Below are 19591 nucleotides of genomic sequence, written 5' to 3' on the forward strand. Positions count from 1 at the left end.
CATCTTCCTAGTTGGTCTGCGATGGGGTTCAGCCTCTATGTTCGAATTTCTGGGCCTTCGTAGGATACCGAACTGCCAATTAGGGACGAGCCCTCTTCTGGGACAACGGAGGTGGGTCCTCTGGGTCACGCCCTGGACTTCTGGTACTTGATTGGATGAAGGAAGCGTCGGTCAGCCTTAGCACTGCACTCTGATTGGGCTGTTAGCTGTGGGTGTGGCCCGGGTCCCTTGGGCTCGCCTTGGCTTTTCCAGGGTTTTTAGGGGATGCATTTAGTGTTCTGGGCCTCCTCCCGGCCGGCCTCCTGCAGGTTCGGGCCGTGTATCCGGCCGTATACTTTTGGGTCGGCCCATCTTGAAGGGCGCACATCGGAAGCGGGGAGAGGCCCAGAGAAAGCTGGGGGCCTCCCTAGCTGCTCCTCGGCCTCCGTCCGGGCCACCGCGGGCGCCCCCGCCCTACCCCCACAGCCGGATGTTGTGATTTCTCTCCACCCACAGGGCCTCGCCCTCCCTCGGCCTCTGCTGCCTTATAAGGCAGCTCTACCACCCCAAGACGTAGGGACGAGCTCACACCCATTGTACAGGTGGGGAGCTGAGGTCTAGTGGCTGGCTCTAGGCAGAAAAGTTGGGAGAAAATAAGGCCGAAATTTTACAGCTGATCACACCTTCTAACTCAACATCCTACTCCCTCCACTCTCACTTCACACACCAGGAAATGGAGGCTTGCCCAAACTTGCTAGTAAGGCAGAGCCAGATTCAACTAGGCTTCTCAGATCCCTATCCATTCATTCATCCAAAAATACAGAGAACAGCACCTTGTGCCAGGCCCTGAGCCAGGTGCTGGGGAATACAGTAGTGCCAGTAAGATAGCCAGTCTCTCTGCCTACCTTCTAGGAGAGGGATAAAGATGATAATCCTATAAATAAACAAATAAGTGGGATGGTCTGAGGGAGTGGTAAGTGCTGATAAGACATCAAGACAAAATAGTGAGGAGAAATGATCTCAGGTTGACATTTGAATTGATTCAACCACGTAAAAATCTAGGGGAACAGTTTCAAGCACAGGCAACAGCAAGTGCAAAACCCTGAGCCTAGAGTAAGTTTGATATGTTCAAAGAACAGGAAGAAGGCCTGTATAGTTTCAAGGCCCAATAGTCTGAGATGAGATGAAGGAGCAAGGATTCTAGGTAGATCCTGGAAGGCTTTGTAGATCAATGATGAGGAGTTTGTTGTTTTCCCTAAATAAAATGGGGAGCCTTAGACAGGATGATTTATGCTTTAAAAAGATCACTCTAGCTAATGGACTTTTAGAGGGGCCAGGAGTGGAAGCACAGGGAGCAGTTGGGAGAAGACAGAGTGCGGCGGCTTGGAAGAAGGTGGCAGTGGAGATGGAGAAAGTGCATGGATTTAGGATACTCTGGGGAATAAAGATAAGTACCTTGAAAAAGGGAAATCCAGTGGCCAGCAGGACAAAGGGCAGGTACTTCACCCAGTGAAGCCTGCTGTGTCCAAGTGAGATCTAAGAGTTGAGTGAGAATGTATAGGTTTCAGAGGTAACATGAGTGGAGCAGGAAAGAGCCACTGGATGCAAGTTCATATTCAAAATTCTGTAGAGGAAGTTAGTAAGGGCTCAAGCATTTGGTCAGAGCACTGAAGTAGAGTTTCAGGTGCAAGGTGGAATGCGCTTGAGGGACAAGAAATGAGGCTCAGGCCTTGAAGAGGCCTGGATGAGGAAGGTCCTTGGAAGCTAGGTAAGGAGGTTGGACTTTATTTTGAGGGTAGTGAGGAGCTGTCCAGGGTGTGTTAAACTAGGGACTAACTTGATCAGAATTGCTTATTCCGTGCCACACTGTGGAGGATGTGCTGGAGTGAGGGTGAAGTGTTGGGAGAGAGGGGCTTGGGCTGACTTATAAACACCTATTGTTTTGGTGCCCAGCTTCTAAGCACCCCTCCCCTTTGGGAGGAAACCTATAAAATGCAGAGGCATGCCCTGGTTTCCACTAGGGAAATCAGAGAGGAGGCAGAACTTACTCTCCAAGGTCCGTGGTAGCTGGAGCATGTTTTCAATGCCTGCAAGCAGGTCTTTGAAATCCAAAGCAAGTGATTAACATAGAAGCATCAGAGGCCCATTTAGGGTTCATTAAGGTGGCAGTGGAAGAAGAAGGAGAGGTGGTCAAGCCAGGTCCTTTCTGGGGCCAGGGGATTCAGCAAGCGCCTAAGAACATCAAATCAATTCCTTGTCTGCCCAAGTTACCCAGAATTTTCTCCATTGTTTGGAGCCACGTGTCCTGAGTAAGAGAGGTGGGAGGTCCTTTGAAGAGGAAATATAAAAGAGAGGAATGATGCCCCATGCTGGGGCAGTGGCCAGGTTAGAGCTATCATGGAGCTGGGATAAATAAGACTTGGCGACTGATTTGGGGTGAGGAAGGGAAGGTATCACACATGACTCTCAGGTTCTGACTCTTCAGACCCATTCTCTGTCTTTGGACAAAGTGATCCTTTTTATTTATTTTTCTTTGCTTTTTAGGGCCATGCCTGCAGCATACAGAGGTTCCCAGGCTAGGGGTTGAATCAGAGCTATAGCTGCTGGCCTACGCCACAGCCACAGCACCCCGGGGATCCGAGTGGTGCCTGCCACCTACACCACAGCTCACAGCTCACGGCAATGCTGGTTTTCCTACCCACTGAGCAAGGCCTGGGATCGAATCTGCATCCTTATGGATAATAGTTGGATTCATTTCCATTGGGCCACAGCAGGAACTCCAAAGATGATCCTTTTTAAAGGGCAAATATTTCACTATTCATCTGACATATGCATATGCATTTCTAGGGTTTAACCTATAAATATAATTGCACTCAAGCAAAATAAGAAATGAATGTTCAAGGTTGGTCATTGCAGCATGGTCCAGAAATTCCAAATGTACTGATTGTACTTAATAGGGACTAGTTAAGATTTGGTCCTTTCCTGTATAGGAATACTATGTTGCTTTTTATTTATTTATTTATTTATTGTTAATATATAATTTTGAATGTTTATTTCTTGTTTTCTTTTTCTTTTTTTGGCCATACCCATGGCATGTGGAAGGTCCCAGGCCAGATGCAGCAATGGTGGATCCTTAACCTGATGTGCTCACCACACAGGAAATTCCCTACCTAGTTTTTTTAAAAGTGTGGGGGTCCAAAAATAAATAAATAGATAAATAAATAAAATTAGGGAGTTCCCTGTGGTCTCGTGGTTAGGACTCAGCACTTTTTTTTTCTTTTTACAGCTGCAGCAGCAGCATATGGAAGTTCCCCAGGGCAGGGGTTGAATTGGAGCTAAAGCTGCAGCCCATGCCATAGCCATAGCAACACAGGATCCGAGTCACATCTGTAACCAACACTGCAGCTTACAGCAAGGCCAAATGCTTAACCCACTGAGCCAGGGCAGAGATTGAAACTGCATCCTCACAGAGACAACAGCTCAGGTCCTTAACCTGCTGAGCAGCAATGGGAACTCAGCACTTTCACCAATGTGGCCTGGGTTCTATCCCTAGTCTGGGAACTGAGATCCCACATCAAGCCACTGCATACCATAGCCAAATATAAATAAAGAAAGAAAGTGTGAGGGTGCTCTTCATGAACTGATATAAACAATCTCCAAGATGTATTGTTTTTTGGTCTGTTAGTTTGTTTTGACTCTGCCTGAGGCATGTGGAAGTTCCTGCACCAGGAATCGAACCCGCACCGCTGCTGCAACTTGCACAGCAGCAGTGACAACCCAGACCCTTAACCTACTGAGCCATCAAGGAATTCCTTCAAGATTATTGTTAAATGAATAAAACAAAGCGTGGAACAATGGGTAAGGTTTCTACTGGTTGTATTTAAAAGAAAAAAAAAAAAAAGGTCAGGCTAGTTTAGATTATGCTGCCCTAACAGACAATCCCTAAATTTCAGTGACTTAAACAGAGTTTATTTCTCAGGTATACTCTGTGTCCAATGCAGGTTGTTGGGATGTGGGGAAGTTTCACTCAGAGTAGCCACTCAGGGACCCTGACTCCATCTCAATCTGAGCTTCTACAATGGCAGGAATACAAGGAAATATGATAAATCATATGGTAGCTCTTAAAGCTTGCACCTAATGGAGTTCCCACTGTGGCTCAGGGGGAAAAGGATCCAGTGTTGCTACAAACTGTGGTGTAGATTGAAGATGCAGCTCAGATCTGTGGCTGTGGCGTAGGTTGCAGCTCCACTTCGACCCCTCGCCTAGGAACTTCCATATGTCACCAGTGTAGCCTTAAAAAGAAAAAAAGGGGGAGTTCCCATTGTGGCTCATCGAAAATGAATCTGACTAGTATCAGTGAGGACACAGGTTCGATTCCTGGCCTCTCTCAGTGGGTTAAAGATCGGGCGTTGCTGTGAGCTGTGGTGTAGGTCACAGATGCGGCTTGGATCTGGTGTTGTGGCTGTGGCGGAGGCCAGTGGCTATAGCTCCGATTGGACCCTTAGCCTGGGGACCTCCGTATGCCACAGGTGCAGCCCTAAAAAGACAAAAAAAACCAAAAGGTTGCACCCGAAAGCGACATAACACTTCTGCTCATATTTCATTGGTCAAGGCAGCCATATGGCCACAACTAACCTGAGAGGGGTGAGGAGGTCCAACACTGTTGTGAGAGATTGCCTCTGGTGTGGCTTTAGTGACATTCATCATCATTCAGATATGGTGGAAGTGATGCACAGGAGGTCTGAGGCCAGGTCACCAAAGGCCACACAGCCTGGTTCTTTGCAATGCATTTTCTCCAGAAGCTTCTCTTGGAATGTTCCCTCAGGATCATCAACCGAGCTCTGATAAGCCCACGTTGAATAGACAGGTCACGTGTAGATCATGCTCTGCTATGGTTGACAGTTCCAGCTGAGCGCAGCCTTTCAGTTGTCCCACCCAGAGCACCAGACAGATGAGCAGAGAAGTCTCTGGGCGATTCCAGCTCCTGGGCATTCCCATCAACCCCAGCTGTTCAAGTACCCCCTGCTGAGGCCCCTGGCTTTGTGGTGCAGAGAGAGCCACCCCTGCTGTGTCCTGCCTGAATTCCCAACCCGGAATACTCATCAGAAAATAAGTTGTTGTTTTATGCCACTAAATTGGGAATGGTTTGCTATACAGAAACAGATTCTGGAATAATTTCTTTTCTTTTCTTTTCTTTTTTTTTTTTTTTTTTTTGCTTTTTAGGGCCGCTCCTGAGGCATATGGAGATTCCCAGGCTAGGGGTCCAATTGGAGATAACAACTGCCAGCCTACACCATAGCCACAGCAACACAAAATCCAAGCCACATCTGCGACCCATACCACAGCTCACAGCAACGCCAGATCCTTAACCTACTGAGCGAGGTCAGGGATTAACCTGCAACTTCATGCTTCCTAGCCGGATTCGTTGCTGTGCCATGATGGGAACTCCTCAGAGGCTCTAGTCTTGAGGCATAAGGGAGAGTGAAAATTCTTGGCTGCGAGCAGCGGAACATGACTCTAGCTACTTAAACAAAAGGAATTTTACTTTATGGGAATGCACTCAGTGGTTCATAGTATCATCTAGAAGGAATAGTCTTGGAAGTAGGCAGGAGTTAAGGACCACCAGAGAGAATCAGGAAGCAGGAATTATAGCAGACACTGTGGTTGTCCACTTAATGTATGTACTACTCCCCTTCCTTGTTTGCAGAGTACCAGTTCTCCTCCTGTGGGCACTTTACTTCACACCCCTCTGATGTGGCTCCAGGGTTGATTGGCCTAAGACAGTTATGGAGATTCCCTTACCTTTGCCAGAGATTGGTTTAGGAGTCTTAGGAGACCCAGTTCTGGCCATTGAGCCATGAGAGGAGATCAGCTTGAGATTTTTTGGAAGAAGGTTTCCTCATTTCTAGGAAGGATCTAATGGAAGGAAAAATCCCCCTTCGCTGGAGTTTGTACGTGATACCTAGAGCTGTGGCAGCCATCTTGTGACCATGAGGGAATCAGCCTGAAGGTATGCACACGGAGGACTATATAAACAAAAAGAGGAAAGAACTTAGGTTCTTTTTTTTTTTTTGTCTTTTGTCTTTTTAGGGCTGGACCCACGGCATATAGAAGTTCCCAGGCTAAGGGTCAAATCGGAGATTTAGCTGCTGGCCACAACCACAGCCACAGCCACACCAGATCTAAGCCACATCTGCAACCTATACCACAGCTCACGGCAACACTGGATCCTTAGCCCACCGAGTGAGGCCAGGGATCAAACCTGCGTCCTCATGGATCCTAGTCAGGTTCATTAACCACTGAGCCAAGACGGGAACTCCAGAACTTAGGTTCTTGATGATGTTGCTAAACTCCTGAAATCATTGTTCTTGGATTCCTTTCACTCTAGACCTCTTCTGTTGAGAAATGATAAATTTGAATTTCCTTACTGCTTAGGCCTGGTTTTTGTTGAAAGCCATCCTGACTTATGCCATGTAGCAAGGACTATCAGGTTGGGGTACAGCTGTGCAATACCAGACTTCCAACTCCAACTCTTTTCACAATCCCTGCATGGTCTGCTCAGGATTAAGAGTCCTGGGAGAGAGCACTCATTGGCCGCATTAGGTACCTCTGACTATGTTAATATAGGGAGAGAGTGATCTGGTCCTTTGGGCTTCCATAGTAGGAGGTGGTCACTGGAAGTTACCTTTTCCCACACAATGGGGGGAGGGATGACCCCCAACGGAAACTGGGAGACTAGAGGAAGAGGAAGGAGGAATAATGCTGAACATCCAAATACCCATGAATGTCCACATCTGGTCCCCACAGACCTCTTGGCTCATCTCACATTCCATACAAAGCACCCTGTGCTCACCAGATTCTTCATCTGACATGCTGCATTCAGGCTTCTGTGAATTTATAGTACTCACTCTGCCTGGAAGCCCTTCTCTCCCTTTCCCGTCTGAAAATCCCTATTCATTGTGCAGACCTGTTTAAAAGGCCCCTTCCATTTGAAAGGAATGCTGTCTTCTCATCAGGAGGAAGGAGCCAATACGGGGCCAGCTCTGGGCCTTGGACTGTATTCAGGTACAATCAAGAACTGAGGGAATTCCCTGGTGACTCACTGGGTTAAGGACCTGCTGTTATCACTTCTGTGGTGCAGGTTCAATCCCTGGTCCAGGAACTTCCACATGCCCTGAGTGCAGCCAGAGAGAGAGAGAGAGAACACTGGGGAAGGTGCTTTCACTTTAATGAGCTCATCTATCTATCTTATAGTTTGTTTCTTTTTTTTTGTCTTTTTGCGTTTTCTAGGGCTGTACCTGTGGCATATGGAGGTTCCCAGGCTAGGGGTCTAATTGGAGCTGTTGCTGCTGGCCTATGCCACAGCCACAACAACACGGGATCTGAGCCGTGTCTGCGACCTACACCACGCTGGATCCTTAACCCACTGAGCAAGGCCAGGGATCGAACCTGCAACCTCATGGTTCCTAGTCAGGTTCGTTAACCACTGTGCCACGATGGGAACTCCTAGTTTTAGTTTCATCATGGTCTTAATAGCTATCACATCAACTCTGGAAAACAATTGTTGAAATAGTGACTCTACCCTTGCTCTCCTATTGCTGTGTTTCTATTCCAGGAAGTCTTCCATGGTCTGCCTCTCTTCCAGCAGAATTAAGGGAGATTATCTTTGGTGGGCCTGACCTAATCAGAGCCCTTAAGTAATGGGGTTCTTTCTGGCAAAGGAAATTCTACAGGTAAGAGAGAATTGATGTGGGGGAGATTCTCTGTTGTTGGCTGAGAAGATGGAAGAGGCCCTATGACAAGAAATGTAGGCAGCTTCTAGATACTGAGGGCAGCCCTGGCTGATGGCTTGCTAAAAACAGGGACCTCAGTCCCACAAAGGCAAGGAACTGAATTCTGCCAATGACCTGAATGATCTTGGAAGGGGATTTTTCTCCAGCACCTCTAGAGAACTCAGCCTTGATCTCAGATTTGTGAGACCCTGAGCAGAAAACTGAGTCACCCAGTGCTGGACTTTTGACCTACAGATTGGTGAACAAATAAATGGGTATTGTTTTAAGCCACAAAGTTTGTGGTTAATTTTAGGGAGCAATAGAAAACAAATATACTCCCCCATGGACTACAAGTTTCCTCAAGTAGTGAGCTTCTGTTGGATTTCTTTAACTTCCTTGTTCCCCAATAGGACCTGGAACATAAGAAAGGCACCCCTTTCTTCCATCTCCACTATCTTGGAAAGCAGGGGAGATGCTGTTCCTTATTAGCTACTCCAACCCACCAACCCCCAATTTTCTCTTCCTTGGGGGCTTACTGAAGAAACTGCTTGGCTTTCCATAAATAGCCTGTGCCCCACCAGGCCCAGAAGGGCAACTTGACCAATCTCTGCTTCTCAGGCCTCAGGGACCTTTGACCAGTTCTATTGATCTGGACACCTGGGCAAGTGGTTGAACCAACCGACAGACGCCATGAGGGCTCTGCTGCTCTTGGGGATCCTGCTGGTGAGCCTGGAGTCAGCGCTTTTGGTAAGGGCTGTGGGAACCAGGAGGTTTGTCCTGGGATGGCTCTGGGGGTGGGGGAGTCCCTATCCCAGTCTTGGCCTTGGTCTATTCCCATGACCTTTTAGTCCAGGTGATTGGAAGGCCTGTTTGGAAAGATGAGACCAGCCCATAAGGCCCAGGTGGAAGGGAGAGAGACAGCTGGTGCTGGTGGATATGAGGACGTGGCCTACATTTCTTGTCACCTTGAGGAGACAGTGGGAACAGGAAGGATCCAGGCCTTCTGTGTTTCTGGGCTGTGAGAGGAAGCTGGGAACCAGCATGGGATCAGGGCAGGCCTTTTCGTCCTGGGTAAATTCCCTGCTCTCTTTTCTGCCCTGTAGATTCCACCTTGGAAAGACCCCAGGAAGCATAAGGTCATGGCGAGTGAGCACACAGTGGGTAAGTGGGCTGGTCCACCTCGTGAGAGACCCTTGGACAGGGATGAATACAGTGGGGAGCACGCTGATGATCAGTCTCCAGTCCTTGGAATGAGGATGGGGAGCCTGGACACTCTTTACTCTTGCCCCCAGAGTTGCCTGGCCAGCATTCCGACTTCAGGGCCTACTATGTGCCAGGTCTTGTGCGCATGCATGCTGGGGACCCAGAGAGTCAGCTATGGGCTCCTTGAGAGTGGGACTGGGGCTGTATCTGAGTGCCTTGATCCAGCACCTGCCAGACTCCCTCAGTTTCATGAGGGCCCTTGATGGACAAGGAGGGATTAAGAGCAGCGCCACAGAACCCCAATGCCTCTGAACCCCATCTGTGCCACCTATGTGCTGGGCAACTCTGGGCCAGTGACTTGACCTCTCCAAGCTTCAATTTCCCCATCTGTAAAGCCAGGCTGGTAAAAGTAAAACTCTTAGGATTGTGAAGAAGGAGAAATGAGTCATTAACCCTGGTGAGGCACTCAGTCTAGTATGATGCATGGCAAATGCTTAAAATATACTGGGGAAAAAAAGGAGTTCCTGTTGTAGCACAGTGGAAATGAATCCAACTAGGAACCATGAGGTTGCGGGTTCGATCCCTGGCCTCGCTTAGTGGGTTAAGAATCTGGTGTTGCCGTGAGCTGTGGTGTAGGTCTCAGATGCGGCTCGGATTCAGGGTTGCTGTGACTGTGGTACAGGCCGGCAGCTGTAGCTCTGATTGGACCCCTAGCCTGGGAAACTCCATATGCTGTGGATGTGACCCTAAAAAGCAAAACAAAAAATAAATAAAATAAAATATATTGGTTTTGGAGTTCCCCTGTGGCCCAGCGGGTTAAGAAACTGACTAGAATCCACGAGTGTGTGGGTTCGATCCCTGGCTTCGCTCGGTGAGTTAAGGATCCAGCATTGCTGCAAGCTGTGGCATGTGTCACAAGCTGTAGCACAGGTCACAAGTGCAGCTCAGATTCAATGTTGCTGTTTCTGTGGTTGTGGCATAGGCTGGAAATTGCACCTCTGATCTGACCCCTAGCCTGGGAACTTCCATATGCCTCAGGTGCAGCCCTAAAAAAAATAATAAATAAATAATTAAAAAAAAATATATATAGGCTTTTATTATCAAGCTCCCTTTAGATAGGGGATGTCTGCCATCTCGCCCCTGCCTTAGCTCCCCATTGCCTTTATCCTGCTAGGGCACTAAATATTTACCTAAAGTTGTGAACTAGATTGATCCTGGCTTGGTGGGATCAGACCCAGCCCCTTAACACGGCCCTCAGGCCAAGCACAGCCAGCACTCCACACACAGCCATACTGCACTCCTCCCTCTAGCCTGACCCAATCTAGCTGCCTGGATCTTGCCTAAAACCATCAATTTAGGGCCCTCCTCTGTGTCCATTCCATTTGCATCTTAAAAGTCCATCTCAGACCCTTCTCTCTTCCTTATCGTCCTGCTGATTTGGTCTTTAGTGCAAGTGCCACTGTGCTTTTAACAACAAAATAGCAGCTAATGTATACTGATCAAGTACTATGTGCCAGACTCTGTATGAGTGTTTTATAGACACGATTTCATTTAAGTTTCACAAGGCTTCTCTGAAGTCAATAGAGTCAATTCTTATTATTTGTGGTAGCCATGTTCTATAAAGTCACTAAGAACACTAAATTAGCTGGAATTCCCATTGTGGCTCAATGATAATGAAACCAACTAGTTTCCACGAGGACGTGGTTTCAATCCCTGGCTCGGCTCAGTGGGTTACAGATCTGGCGCTGCCATGAGCTGTGGTGTAGGTCACAGATGTGATTCAGATCCTGTGTTGCTGTGGCTGTGGTAGGCAGCTGCAGCTCCAATTCAACCCCTAGCCTGGGAACTTATGCCACATTTGCAGCCCTAAAACAAACAAACAAAACTCACTGAATTAGCAAAAATGGAACTGTTGTTCCTAGAGGAAATATAGGGTTAGCTTCTTGTGAGTTCTGGTCACAACATTTTCATCAATCTCATCAATATATAACCTTGTTTTCATGTGTGATTCTCTTTAATGACACTTTGCTTAATATATATTGTTTATTCATTGATATTGAGCTCACTGCCAGCAGCACTATTGCTCATGCCTGAACAAAGCTTACGTAACACACAAATATTCTCCTAAGGCACATCATGGCCCTCTTGCACTGGACAGCACTTCAGCACTCTATCTGGGGGTCATTTTCAACAGCAAAAGCATGTACCAAAAGCACACAATTTGGGGAAAAAAAAGTGTCACTAAATAGGGTGTGAAAATAACACTTGTTTATAACAGGAGCTGAAACAAGAAGCATGGTGTCACCTTGTTTGACCTTAGCTGGGAATGTGTACTTCAGGTGACTCAAATTTGTCACCACTCTGCACATGTCCACAAATGACTGTGAAAGCACCTTGAGCTTTGGTTTGAGGTTACAAATAAATTTCAGCAAGAAGGGCAGAAAATTCAGAATCTGAATAATGAGGCTCGACTATGATTTTTTAAAAATTATAATAGCAGGAGTTCCTGCTGTGGCACAGAAGGATTAGTGGTGTCTCTTCAGTGCCAAGATGAAGGTTCGATTCCTGGCCTGGCACAGTGAGTTAAAGGATTCTGTGTTGCAAGAGCTGAGGCGTAGGTGGCAACTGTAGCTTGGCTCTGACTCTTGGCCCAAGATCTCCATGTGTCTCAGGGTGTCCAAAAAAGAAAAAAAAAGAGTAAAAATAAAATTATAATAGAAATATTTTATTGTAAAAACTTTAAAAGCTACAGAAATAGAAATGAAGGAAAAGTAACCCCTAATCCATTATCTTCCAAAAACCACTTTTACAAATTTTGGAGATTTGTCTCTAGATTTCTTCTTTATGCCTATGTAAATATATTTGTACAAAAATAGAACCATACTAACATGCTGAGGGATTTTTGCTGCACCTGTGTCATGTGGAAATTCTTGGGCCAGGGACTGAACCCATGCCATAGAAGCAACCCAAGCCACTGCAGTGACAACACCAAATCTTTAACCCATGGCACCACAAGGGAACTCCCTAACATGCTGGGTTTTAATTTAAAAATTATGCACACCTTTCTGTATTAATAAATATATATCATTAAGTTTTTTTATTGTGGTAATATACATATGACATAAAATGTACTATCTCAACCTTTTTTAAGTTTGCTGTGCAGTGGTATTAATACACACATATTGCTGTGTAATCATTACCACCACCCTTCTCCAGAATTCTTTTCATCCTGCAAAACTGACAACCTTCAACTGTACTCTGTTTTATTCATTTACTTACTTATCTTCTTTTTAGGGCCATACCTGCAACATATGGAAGTTCCCAGGTTAGGGGGCCAGTTGGAGCTGCAGCTAAGGCCTATGCCACAGCCACAGCAATGCCAGATCCAAGACGCATCTGCGACCTACCCTGCAGTTTGTGGCAATGCTGGATTCTTAACCCACTGAGCTAGCCCAGGGATCCAACTCAAATCTTCATGGCTACTAGTCATATTCTTAACCCACTGAGCCACAATGGGAACTCCTGTACTCTGTATTATTATGGCCATTTTACAGATGAGGAAACTAAGGCTCAGAGTGGTCAAGTGACTTCAATATTCAGTAAGTATTCATTAAGTACCTACTTTGTGGCAAGCACTCTTCTAGGCCTGGGGGCTGCAGACTTGCCCAAGGTCACACAGGTAGTAGGTGGTGGAGTCAAGTGTCCACTCCAATATCTGACTCTAGAACCCAACTCTTAAGCAGGCTGTGGCCTTAAAGGCACAGTAATCTTTTCAAAGGTCTATGCTTCTCCACCCAGACCCCGAGGGATGGTACCTGGGCAGTGGGGCTCGGGGAAAGTCATCAAGGAGTATGTTATCCCTGCAGTTCTCACCGTCACGGGGGAGCCCTGTCACTTCCCCTTCCAGTACCGCCGGCAGCTGTATTACAAGTGCATCCAAAGAGGCCAGCGTGGCCCCCGACCCTGGTAAGACTACCTGGAAGGGGTTGGAGCAGGGGCCTGGGGGAGGTGGACTCTATCCTTCTTCCCAAGGAACCCTGCTTGGAGAAAGGGGGCTGTGATAGGGGAGGGCAGGCCAGCCCCTGGGCAAGGAAGCCTCATCTCTCTCTCTCTGTTAGTTTCAGGTATACAACAAGGTGATTCAGTTATGTACACTTTTTTTCAGATTATTTTCCATTACAGTTATTACAAGATACTGAATATAGTTCCTCATATTATATAGTAAATCCCTGTTATATAGTAAATCCTTTTTATCTAGTATATGTACAATAGTTTGTATCTGTTGATCCCATACTCCTCTCTACCTCCCTTTACCCTTTGGTAACGAGAAGTTTGTGCATCTGTTTCTGTTTTGTATATAGATTCATTTGCATTATTTTTTAGATTCCATATATGTGATATCATATTATATTTGTCTTAGTATGATATTCCTTAGGTCCATTCATGTTGCTGTAAATGACAATATTTCATTCTTTTTTATGACTAAGTAATATCCCATCACATATGTATGTAGTGTGTATATATATACATACACACAAATACACCACATCTTCTTAAACCAATCATCTGTTGATGGGCACTTGGGTTGTTTCCATGACTTAAGGTTTATGTCTTTCATGCAGGTGTGCTACAACCCCCAACTTCGAGAAGGACCAGCAATGGGCATACTGCCTGGAGCCCATGAAAGTGAAAGGTGCCACACAACCTTTGGGGTGGCTCAGGGCCTTTTCATTACCCGTAGCTACTCTCCTGGGTATCATCAGACCCTAAACACCTGGGATTCTGGGCCCACCTAGCCCTTTCCCTCCCTCCAGAGGGAAAGGTTCTAAGAGGGGCTGGCCCCATTTTGCAGGTTGGTAGACTCCTCAACTTTGGGAGGCCAAGCTCACAAGACAAGCAGGTTTGGGACTTGGCCCCTGTCTGTCTGACTCAGGTCCCTCACTCTTTCCCCCACTGTCCATCTCACAGACCACTGCAGCAAAGGCAACCCCTGCCAGAAAGGAGGGACCTGTGTGAACATGCCAAATGGCCCACACTGCATCTGTCCAGATCACTTCACTGGGAAGCACTGTCAGAAAGGTAAGGAGATGCTGAAGCTGGGGGCGCTGGGGAGCAGGGGTGGCCATGGGCCTACTGAAGAGGTCCAGTGGATTCCCAGAGGCTTGGCCTGGTCCAAAACCCTCCCGAGGCTAACCCATTGCTTTGTCACCAGAGAAGTGCTTCGAGCCCCAGTTCCTCCAGTTCTTTCAAGAGAATGAAATATGGCATAGGTTTGAGCCTGCAGGTGTGTCCAAGTGCCAGTGCAAAGGTCCTAAGGCCCAATGCAAGCCAGTGGCCAGCCAGGGTGAGTGGATTGGTGGGGAGATGGACAGGGAGGAGGGAGGAAGGTGGGGAAGAGAAGCCAGGTGGAGTGCCAGTTTAAGAGGCAGCTCTCTATGGGGCTTTGGGCCTGGGGGTGGGCCAACATGCATGTTCTCCCAGTCTGCAGCACCAACCCGTGTCTCAATGGGGGCAGCTGCCTGCAGACTGAGGGCCACCGCCTGTGTCGTTGCCCCACTGGCTATGCAGGACGTCTGTGTGACGTGGGTGAGTCAGGGTCTGGGAGAAGCAGAAGCCCCACCCCACAGGGGAAGGGCTTGTGGAGAGCAAGGAGGGAGACTGGAGGATTGGGTGAGAAGGCGGAAGGAGGTGGGAAACCAAACCATCACTTAGCTGCAGGGAGCCTTTACTCTCTCCAGACCTCAAGGAGAGGTGCTACAGTGACCGGGGGCTCAGCTACCGCGGCATGGCCCAGACTACGCTCTCGGGAGCACCCTGTCAGCCGTGGGCCTCGGAGGCCACCTACTGGAACATGACCGCAGAGCAAGCTCTGAACTGGGGACTGGGCGACCATGCCTTCTGCCGGTGGGCCGGGTGGAGCCAGGCTGGGCATCCCCCTCCGCCTCAGGGCCATTTGGGCTTCTCATGCTCTAACAGCGCCTCACACACCCCATCCCCAACTGTGGTCACAGGAACCCGGACAACGACACCCGCCCGTGGTGCTTCGTTTGGAGAGGCGACCAACTGAGCTGGCAATATTGCCGCCTGGCACGCTGCCAGGCTCCTATCGGGGAAGCGCCCCCAATCCTTACTCCGACCCAGAGCCCCTCCGAGCACCAGGACTCGTCCTTTCTCTCGCGGGAGCCTCAGCCCACGACCCAGACCCCGTCTCAAAACCTGACCTCAGGTAGTTGGGAAGGGTTAAGAAGTCGGCGCGGAGAGGGCGCAGGGCGAGCTACATTCCAACCGATGGTGGGTCTCCCTGTGCTCAGCCTATGTTCCTCCTACAGCCTGGTGCGCGCCGCCGGAGCCGCGTGGTCCTCTGCTCAGCGCGGGCCTGGTGGGCTGCGGACAGCGACTCCGCAAACGGCTGTCTTCTCTGAACCGCATCGTCGGGGGACTGGTGGCTCTCCCCGGGGCGCACCCCTACATCACCGCGCTGTACTGGGGTCAAAATTTCTGCGCAGGCAGTCTCATCGCTCCCTGTTGGGTGCTGACCGCGGCTCACTGCCTGCAGAACCGGCGAGTGCCCACGCGCTCAGTTCCCGGCCCGGGATCCCTAGCGCGTCTCTCCTCTGTGCCAGCTTCCTTGCTATACCCAAACACATGCCCTACCTCCCCGCGTCCCTGCTCCACCTTTCCCTCTTCTCCCTTTCAGAGCTCCCCAGGAGGAAGCTGAAACCCTAGGAGGGGCTCCCCAGAAGAAAGCTGAAACGCAAGAAGGGGCTGGGAAGAAGGGGTTTCCGGAGGATGCTTGTGGCCCGCAATGAGCGCTCTTCCTTTTTCCAACCCTGCCCGCAGACCGGCGCCGGAGGAGCTGACTGTGGTGCTCGGCCAGGACCGCCATAATCAGAGTTGTGAGCAGTGCCAAACGCTGGCAGTGCGCTCCTACCGCCTGCACGAGTCCTACTCACCCGAGACCTACCAGCACGACCTGGGTGCGTGGGGGCGCCCCGCGGGGATCAGAGGAAAGGTGGGCAGGGCTCCGAAGTCCCAGCATCCCGGGCTCACCCTCCTCCCGGGCTGGGTTAGCTCTGGTACGCCTGAAGGAGACAGCGGACGGCTGCTGCGCACACCCGTCGCCTTTCGTTCAGCCGGTATGCCTGCCAAGAAGTGTCGCCAGCTCCGCCGAACCCGAAGGCGCGCTCTGCGAGGTGGCCGGCTGGGGCCATCAGTTCGAAGGTATTAGAACGGCTGGGTCGGGAGGGAGACTTCTGGCCACCAGAGTAGCCAAGGGAAGCCCGAGTACCACCAGGGACAGATGGGGCTGACCTGGTGGGTTGTTCAGGGCCGTCGTCTCTGCAGTCTTCTACAAAGGCTTGGTTCACTGTTGGGGGGGGTCCCCAAATCGCTTGAAAAGTACCAGGAGAATCACACTTGATTTTCTCTAGGCACTGGGCTGCAAGGGCTAATTAGGACGCCCGACCCGCGCTGGAGCAGTGGGTGGGCAGGTTGGGGAGCAGGGTTTTGAGACAGTGGATGGGAAGTAGGGGTGGGGTTCCAAAGCCACCCTGCTTCCACCTGGTCCATTCACATCCCTGCTCCTCTCTGGCCTCAGTTTTCTCGTCTATGAAATGGTGTTAAAAGCAACTCCCTCCCTCTGGGGATTTCTGCGGAAAGCAGGAGATTAGCAGGGTTTAGAAGAGCCTGACACAGCCGGGTCCGTGGCCTGGACAGCGAGCGGAGTCGGGAGGGATGTGAGGAAGGCGCCCTTGGTTTGCAGGGGCGGAGGAATATTCCAGTTTCCTGCAGGAGGCTCAGGTGCCGCTCATTAGTCCGGAGCGCTGCTCTGCCACGGACGTGCACGGAGCCGCTTTCACTCCCGGCATGCTCTGCGCTGGTTTCCTCGAAGGCGGCACCGACGCGTGCCAGGTGAGCCCTCCGCCTGATTGGCGCCCTCCCCCAACCCGGGCAAGTCCAGACCCCAAGCCAAGGGCACTGAGCCGCGTGTCCTCGACCCAGGGTGACTCCGGTGGCCCTCTGGTGTGTGAAGACGAAACCGCAGAGCGCCAGCTCGTCCTGAGAGGCATCGTCAGTTGGGGCTCAGGTTGTGGCGACCGCCTCAAGCCTGGTGTGTACACGGACGTGGCCAAATACTTGGCCTGGATCCAGGAGCACACCACTTCCTGACCTCCCAGGGACTCGTCTTTCCCTTCTGGGCAGTTCTGGAATGGAAAGGTGGCTGGGGCGTGATTATGGACAGCAAGTATTGTGTTCTATTCCCCCCAGCGCTGCCAGCCCGGCTGGCTCCAGGAATGTCATACGCACTCAATAAAGTGCTTTTGAAGATGCTTGAAAGGCACAGCTAACTCTTCAGAGGCCCCTTTGGGAAATGCCAAGACTGTAAACCGATGCTCAACTTCTCCACATCCCCTCAGAGAACATGGAATCTTTTGATATCTTATACAAGATTTAGATTCATGTCCAGCTGACGTTTGCTGAGCCGCACTGTGTACCAAGCCCTATGCAGGGTGACTCCTTATACTAGTCTTTGTCTGAAACTCGTGTTTTAAGTTTGTCGAACAGGAGTTCTCAATCTCCACTGTACATCAAAATCACCTTGAACCTATGACCAACAGCCACTTCAGATCAATTAAATCAGTATCTCTAGGGATGGGGTCTGGGAGGGTAACAGTATTTTAAAAACACTCCCCAGATGATTCTATTTGTGGAGAGTTTGAGAACGGTGGTTGGAAGTACTTAACATTAAAACAGTTGTGTAGGGAATTCCCGTCGTGGTTCAGCTGAAACGAATCTGACTAGTATCCATGAAGACGCAGTTTTGATCCCTAGCCTTGTTTAGTGGGTTAAGGATCCAGCGTTGCTGTGAGCTGTGGGGTGGTCCCTGAGGCAGCTTGGATCTGGTGTTGCTGTGGCTGTGGCATAGGCCGGCAGCTGTAGCTCCAATTCAACACCTGGGAATCTCCATATGTTGTGGGTGCGGCCCTAAAAAGCAAAAAAAAAAAAAAAAAAGGTTGCATGGACCCTTAAGGCTGACATCGTGGAAGACCATCACTGCTGCCCCAATTCTCATTAGGGCAGTGGGTCTCAAAGTACGGTTCCTGGACGGGCAGCAGCATCTCCAGGGAACTTGTTGGAAATGCATAATCTCTGCTACATCTCACACTGCAGAATAAGAAACTCTTGAGTCGGGAGCCTAGCAATCTGACAGCTTTCCAGGAGATTCTAAGGCTCCTCATGTTTAGGAAACACGTTCTGGGGGCTGAAAGTTTACCAGGCCTAGAGGTCCGGCTGTTTAGACATGGCCCTGTTCTTTTTGTTCTTAAACTCATGTGTGCTGTGCTCGATGGGCCATTTAATTTTTATTTTTGAGGATTTTTTTTTTTTAAACGATTCGCTCCTTCGGGCTAACTTTAGAACGTCATCAGACATAGGATACCAACGCCACCCACCCCCCACCCCATTCTCCAGCACAGGTAGCCTCTCTGTGACATCGCCTTTATGTCAACGTCACAACCCCGCCCCTCAATACGTCATAGTAGCGGAGCAGTCCAGGAGGACAACCCGCGAAAGTCCACCGCGCACTCTGAGCCGGAATGGGCGACTGGAAAGGCTACATTAGTGCAGTGCTGCGGGACCAGCGCATCGACGACGTGGCCATCGTGGGCCACTCGGACAATCGCTGCGTGTGGGCATCGCGGCCCGGGGGCCTGCTGGCAGCCATCTCACCGCAGGAGGTGGGTGTGCTCACAGGGCCAGATCGGCGCACCTTCCTGCAGGCGGGCCTGAGCGTAGCGGGCCGCCGATGCTGCGTCATCCGCGACCACCTGCTGGCTGAGGGCGACTGCGTGCTGGACGCACGCACCAAAGGGCTGGACGGGCGCGCGGTCTGCGTGGGCCACACGCCGCGCGCGCTCCTAGTGCTCATGGGCCGGCGTGGCGTGCACGGAGGCATTCTCAACAAGACCATGCACGAGCTGATCCATGGGCTGCGCTCGCAGGGCACCTAGCAAGACTGCCAACCAGCCCCCAAATAAAGTCTGATCTGGGCATGGCAGACCAGTCCTCCGATAGCGAGCGACTGGCGGGGTGGGCGTGGGGTTGCAGATGAGGAAACCAGTTTATCAGAAGATCCTTGTAGAAGGATTACCTGGTGAAGTTGGAAGTTCACTCTTCCCAGTCTCCTGAGCCCTACACCAGGCCCTGCCACGAGTGCCCTGCCCCTGGCCTAACTCCTTAGGCCAGAGTCCAAGGGCCTTGGCACCTTCCCGGGGTACTAGGGACACCCAAGCTGAGGAAGGGGCGGCCTTCTCAAATCCTCTAGTTCAGTCTTGGGCATCCTTTCTTACAAAATTTTACACAAGTCTGTGCAGAACGAACCGTGAAGGAAGTCCCCCCACCCCCCACCCCCCACCACTGCCCAGGCTGGAGGCCCTCATACTTCTCACCCTCTCCAGGTGACTAGAGGAAGAACTAGCAAGGGTTATGAGTGGGTGGCAGAGTGGGCCTAGTAGCTTGGAGAGCAGCTTTGGGGCTCCAAAGCCCTTGCATCTCCCCCCACATAATTCAAAGGGGCTGCAGGTGGGGAAGGGGGAGGCACACGCTCCAGACCATCAGAGCTGAATCTGGGGCCCTAC

At 50.1% G+C, this 19591-nt stretch overlaps 2 protein-coding genes across 2 annotated transcripts; both read left to right on the top strand.

Annotated features, from left to right (window-relative positions):
- Nucleotides 1-11: 11 nt before the first annotated feature.
- F12 (coagulation factor XII) lies at nucleotides 12-17284 on the top strand. Its single transcript, XM_047777993.1, has 16 exons — nucleotides 12-111; nucleotides 7595-7712; nucleotides 8370-8498; nucleotides 8855-8912; nucleotides 12821-12920; nucleotides 13577-13647; nucleotides 13923-14033; nucleotides 14167-14298; nucleotides 14436-14540; nucleotides 14693-14858; nucleotides 14966-15180; nucleotides 15284-15515; nucleotides 15795-15931; nucleotides 16026-16175; nucleotides 16717-16865; nucleotides 16956-17284. Exons 3-16 carry the CDS (start codon nucleotides 8442-8444, stop codon nucleotides 17121-17123), a joined length of 1851 nt encoding a protein of 616 aa, XP_047633949.1. The 5' UTR covers nucleotides 12-111; nucleotides 7595-7712; nucleotides 8370-8441; the 3' UTR covers nucleotides 17124-17284.
- Nucleotides 17285-17988: 704 nt separating this feature from the next.
- Nucleotides 17989-19014, top strand: PFN3 (profilin 3). The gene has a single exon (XM_047774462.1). The coding sequence runs from the start codon at nucleotides 18551-18553 to the stop codon at nucleotides 18962-18964; it is 414 nt and encodes a 137-aa protein (XP_047630418.1). The 5' UTR covers nucleotides 17989-18550; the 3' UTR covers nucleotides 18965-19014.
- The last annotated feature ends 577 nt before the right edge of the window (nucleotides 19015-19591 follow it).

This window comes from Phacochoerus africanus, chromosome 4 (assembly GCF_016906955.1).
Source record: "Phacochoerus africanus isolate WHEZ1 chromosome 4, ROS_Pafr_v1, whole genome shotgun sequence".
Classification (NCBI taxonomy): domain Eukaryota; kingdom Metazoa; phylum Chordata; class Mammalia; order Artiodactyla; family Suidae; genus Phacochoerus; species Phacochoerus africanus.